A 6,000-nucleotide genomic window follows, 5' to 3' on the forward strand; every position below is an offset into this window, starting at 1 on the left:
AAGGGATTATTAATGTGCGGTGATTTTGCTGTAAATTTCTTGAATAATAATAAATACTAATAATAAAACTGTAAAAATGTTGTGTGTCTCTGAACTCACTGATCTCCACAACTACTATGGGGTTTTCACAGGTAACTTGAGTGTAGCTTGTGGTAACACGTAGGCTTTACAAAACAGAACAAAAAAGTTCTAAATTAAAGCTTTATTTAAAATGTCTGCTCAGGTTAGTAGTTCTCACATTTAAATAATCACGGCGTAGTACACCAAAGACCCAACAGATAGCACTGTTGCGTTTCACAGTACACCAAAGAACAAATACAGTAGCAAGTTTTTTCTGTCCTCAGTGACAAACATATTTTCATAAGTTTACACCAGTGACAGAATTATGTGCAGCAATCTCAACTTCACGAATACAAATTAACATCAAATTTACATGGTTATGATATACAGATTTACCGATTTCATTTTGAGAGTCTGCGTTTTGATAAGCCTACATGTAGTTTTTTTAAATTTTGTTTTGATTAAGAATTTAAAAAAATGGCTAAGTCTTTCTGAATACATCAGACTGGTTAAATACTGAGGACCATACAGTCTTGCAATTCTGGTGAAGATTCTGAGGTGAGACTTGCTGCAGCTCGAGAACATCTAGCTTTGTGAACTCTTTCCTAAAGCAAGGTATACACATCTCTGGATGATAATGTCATGCATTATTTCGCTCCTCAGAACTCTTCACTCACAAAGGCTTGAAGTTGTTTCTCTTCAATCAAATGTCATAGAAGTGGCAATTTTGATGGCATGTGGCGCAGGCAAGAGTTTTTATACCCCAAATCAAGCTTATTCCTAACAATTTATTATTTCACTTTAAACATGTACAATGCCCGGTGAGCTTACATTATGGCATGACCATAAACAAATCATAAAGTCAGAACTGAGCATTGCGGGTGTCGTCCTTGTTGTCAGTTGCTTTTCACGTGGCCAGGTATACATGACTCTCCTGTGTTTGTGAGGCAAACAAGCTCTTCATTTATGCCACAATCATACTACTTCATACATTGTACACAAAGAAAACAAAATTCACACAATGAAGTCCAGACACAGCTACAAATATCTAGGCAAAGTTGGGTTCCTCAGCTGGTATATAATAACTTTGTAAGGCTCATTTGCCTGGTGAAAGTCTTTCAATTGAATGACATTTTGGTGACTTGCATGTCCCTAAACTACGTACATTATCCAACGAGGGAAAGGTAACCTACAGTTTAATGTGAAATCCAAACCACATGTCATTTCTGTTTACTTCTCATATCATTGAGAGATGACGGCTGGTTATAACAAAGAGTGAAAATCCATAGTCCTAGCAGGACCTGATCCCATGATCAACTTCTAGACTGAATACAGCAGAGAAAGTGATCTAGAGGTGCCATTAGCCATGTTGAAGAACATGGCATCAGTGACAAATTTCCCTATCCAATTTGCTCAAGATAGTAGTACCCTTAATTTTGTCATATTTTAATACAAGGTAAACTTTGTGGTAAATGGATGTTGGATAATACTTTGCAGTGCCGACATTTGTTGGTGGTAAGCAATTGTTTTTTTGGGTCTATTTTTCTCAAATTGTAATGTTTTCTGTATTTACTGTGTACTGAATGTTTTTTTAATTTACATAGGGATGTTTGACTTTTAAATTTTTCAGGTATTGTGGTTTTGGTTTTCATAGATGTAGGGGGTGGTTTTTTCATGTCAATAGTTATGGTTGACCTATATAGGTCAATGGAAATCACTGATTGCAATTTTCATAGTTTTATATGTAGGTATTGGTGCTTTGGTATCATCAGCTGTGGTCAAGGGAAATGTGATTCCAATAATCATAGTTTTTGCTGCAGGCGTTTGTTTTTGTACTGTCAGCTGCGGTTGACCTATATAGTTCAATGGAAGTGTCCAATTTCTGTAGATTCTGTATTTTTTTTCATTTTGTGTGCTTTGGGATTTTTTATTTTTTTACTATTATGTTCAGCTTGTTCCCTCCCTAAAACACCAAATTTCCCATGGTTGTCCCGTTAGTTTGATTGTATATTTGGAAGGAGATGTTACTGTCTTATTTATACGTATTTTTGTGCTTGTTGCCGTGTGTATGTAGTGACACCATAGGCGCCATATTGGAATGCTTAGAATAGCCATTTCCACCATATTGATGACACCATGGGTCAAAGCAGACGGGTGGAATCTGACACTCCCGTAATACCGAAAATTTTTAAAAGAATCCCAGAACATGTACATCTTGTCTGAAATTGACAGATCAGACAATAAAATAAAATACTGTTAAGAAACAGACAGTGAAAGAAGCTGTAGATGATATCCTTGCTGTTAAAGAGAACAGGAGCATTGTAAAAGACAGTTCATGTGCAGTAGAATTTTTAATAATTAATTTTTTTTTTTAAATTGGTGTAAATAGTTAATAAGAAACAGCAAACCAGTACATGGAATTTAGTGAAACAAATATTAATCTCACACCCTTACTTAAAATAAAGATGAGGCCTCATTCTAAGTTCACATGGAATGAACACTAAAAAACATGGCATACACTACAACATATTCTTAGTCACTTACGTAAATCATAATTAAGTACGCGTGTTTATCCAGACTGGCTGAAATATGCCATTGTTAGGCATCTCTACAAGAAGGGTGACTACACGATGTCATTTATTACCACCCAGTTCACTCCATACATCATTTTCAAAAATATGTATATATGGGGTGGTTGGCCAATCACAGTTTGGATTCCAAAATGCCCTCTCCACTGAGCCAGCTACTTATATAGTAACTGAGCCCATAACAAAATCTTTAAATGAAGCACTATCAACAGTTGGGATCTTCTGCGACTATCAAAGGCGTTTGACTGTCAGCCGTAATACTCTATTAGAGAACTTAAGTTTTATGGAATACATAATTCAGCACATGCATTGTTTTATTTTTATTTAAGAAACAGAAAGGCAGAAAATTATCCTAGACTGTTCAAGTAATAGAAAGAGAACTGCTACACCATTTGGATGAGGAGAAAGTACAACAGAATTCCTGCACGATTTGGCATTGCCCCACTGCTGTTCTCACTTTTAAGTTAATAACCTGCCATTTTATTGAAATCAAGACACAGAATTAGTCCTGCTTGCAGATGGCACCGAGTAAAGAAGTGTCAGAGAAAATAGTTAATGACACTTTGCAGAAATTACTGACTGGTTTTGTACAAATTTGCTACTCTTGAAACTTTGAAAAATAATTGCTCATCCACTATTGTACTGCCTCAGATGTTCAAAGTTCTTAGGTCTGTATAGTGATTAAAATTTTAAATTGAAAAACTGGATAAAGAGCAACATTCAACATGAGTCACCGACTTTGACCAGTGACTTAGGAAGCATGACAAATGTTGTAAACAACATGGTGACTACAATGTAATATTAGTGGCAATTTTTTCCAAATGGGTTAAGCTACAGATCGGTCTGTCACCACAACCAGATTTTTTAGTTTCACATTCATTGGCTTCACCAACTCACAACCAAACTGTCACCCTCCAACTTACACTAGACTTTGGGGTGGGCTACAGACCAATTTGTCACTACAAGTAGGTCTTTTTCCTTTCAAATTTGATGCCTTTATCAACAAGAAAATGGTGAATACAAGCACCAAAACGCGGTGTCACAGCAGCCATTAACATTATGTTAGTAAACAAAGATGATTACTCTTATCAAATATTCCTGTTCACCAAAATACCATATAGTTTGCCTACATTTACCATAAGAATAATATCAACTTTAGGGTTATAGAAAAGAGGTAACTAACACATTTTGAATATTTTCATTCACTGTTGTCTTATGGAATCATGTTCTGCGACAACTCCTCTCTTCGGCCACATGTAAACATAAGAAACATGAATTTCTTGGGAGGGAGAGGGGGGAAGAGGTATTATAATTGTGTGTGGGGTTACACAAATACATCTTGTATGCACCTCTTTAAGCAGACAGGAATAACAACAATAGCTTCACATTAAATTTGTTCACTTATGAAGCCTGTAGTCGAAGTTACATAGTGAAACCTCATTCCATTTTTTGTAGTTTTTGTCAGATAAGCAAGACTTGATTTGAGCCTGTACACCGTACTGGTAACTTTGACGAGAACCGCAGGTTTTGAGATATGGTACGGACACGACAGAACTTTTGACGCACTAGAAGCTAGGCCTATGTAAAACAAATGTTGAATTCACACTTTTAAAATGCCCAGAAAAGTGTTAAAATGAAGTTTTAGGAAGTCTAAATTTCAAAAACACCCCTGGCAAGCACAGAACTCAAGCACTGTAAACGCGCACACACAAAATTCATTAAATTACTTGGGATTTAACTTTTTTGCTATATGCGGTTTCTGAATTTTGTTTTTATAATGAAAAGTGCGATAAAGATGACGTGAAGGTTCACTACAGATCAAAGTGTTTCTACAAAATTTATTTCACTTTGTTAACTCAAAGAAATCACTTACTTTTAGCTAGACCTCTGATTACGCGAGGGATCAGTCTGTCATGACAACAAATATTCCAAGGGTGATGGGGGGTGGGGGAAGGATCCCACATTGGAAGAAAAAAATTATCAACATTATCCTACGTCTATCTTTGTCATGGAGAAATGTGGAGAATAGTAACGATGTTTCTCCTTAATGACTCCCTCGAAACCACCGTCGAATTCTTGAACAGAAATAACTACCACCTTCCTACTTAAAAGAAATCTCTGGCTACAATACAGACCACACTATAATCACAACCAGAATTCTAAGGGGAGGGCCGAGCTATCACAACCCATTTCAGATTCCAACGTATTCCTGTTAATGGGTTAGAGAATAGTTTGGTAAGCTCAAAAAGAACAAAAGCAGTTCAGTACAATTTTCAATGGATTACATCTACGCGTGTGTTGACTTTACTTCACGAAATCCTATAAAATTTAACCAAGTAACGATGTTTTCACAAAAATTGATGTCCAAGCGTTATTAAATCTGTTCCCTAACTTTCTTTATAAGGCGTTATATATGTACACAGTGTATATACAGCACAATTTCCGATTTAACTCAGCATTTGTTTTATTTCAGCCCACAGCAATGAGACCTAATATTTCATTTCTACATGACCAAATCAACGGCACATATTTTCTGGAATAAAAAAATATACAATAACTTGTCGTTAATAATAAAAAGAAAACAGTTTCTCAAAAGTCGTCACAGCTGACAGATCAAACACTCAGAATCCTTTCTCTGTCATTTCCAAACACTGTCGAGAGCCAAGAGTTTTCATCAGTCTACATAGTTGTAGAATATAGAAGACAATACAGCAACTTCCAATAAAATTCGCACTACCAACCTTGTATATACGACTGATCTTCGCCGTCACATAACTTCGACAACGAACCATTCATCTTCGTTAACTAATAAACAAATTCACCGCGCTACAACGCAATCGACCAGAGACTACAAAACATCCCAAACATCCTATTTATATCTATAAACAGCTCGAGAGCTAAACCACAGTCACGACTCACCTCACTACACCCTCTGGTGCGAGATTTTTACCGTTCGACAGCTGGAGTTACACCAGCGCTCCAAGTGTTCAGGAACCAGACAGTCACTGCGGTCATAGGGATAATGTTTGGTTTTCATTATTCTCTACTGAATGAACGAAATGGTTGTCATATTAATGCGTTCCCTGTGTTAGTAAGTTACCAAGAGACATGAATTATCGTGAAATACATTTAAAACAGCCGAATCACTCTGAGTCAATGACATAAGCTACAAATAATTCATGGAGAAATACTATCGAATATTTCAAAATGTGCAGCTTATTTCCGTGAAAATTCTGTTGTTATTATCACAGGCACTTTCTTTGATACTTAAAATTATCCAATGAAGTCCTTTCTTACACATCGCTCGACTTGCTAATGCGCGAATATTTCTGTAAATGTAATTATTTGCTTC

The 6,000-nt window shown here is 36.2% G+C and overlaps 1 protein-coding gene across 3 annotated transcripts in view; it reads right to left on the reverse strand.

Moving 5' to 3' along the window:
• Window positions 1-5,512, reverse strand: part of LOC124777909 (transcription initiation protein SPT3 homolog) — a 110,129-nt gene extending 104,617 nt beyond the window's left edge. Inside the window, exon 1 of one of the 3 annotated variants that reach the window (XM_047253462.1) lies at window positions 5,390-5,512. In XM_047253462.1, the coding sequence (XP_047109418.1) occupies window positions 5,390-5,444 (55 nt within the window). In that variant the 5' untranslated portion in view covers window positions 5,445-5,512. Of the gene's footprint in view, window positions 1-2,604; window positions 2,735-4,521; window positions 4,655-5,389 lie in introns of those variants that run through there. The other 2 variants (XM_047253461.1, XM_047253463.1) reach the window with 2 other exon arrangements.
• Between the last annotated feature and the right edge of the window lie 488 nt (window positions 5,513-6,000).

Source organism: Schistocerca piceifrons, chromosome 2 (genome assembly GCF_021461385.2).
Source record: "Schistocerca piceifrons isolate TAMUIC-IGC-003096 chromosome 2, iqSchPice1.1, whole genome shotgun sequence".
In the NCBI taxonomy this organism is placed as follows: Eukaryota; Metazoa; Arthropoda; class Insecta; order Orthoptera; family Acrididae; genus Schistocerca; species Schistocerca piceifrons.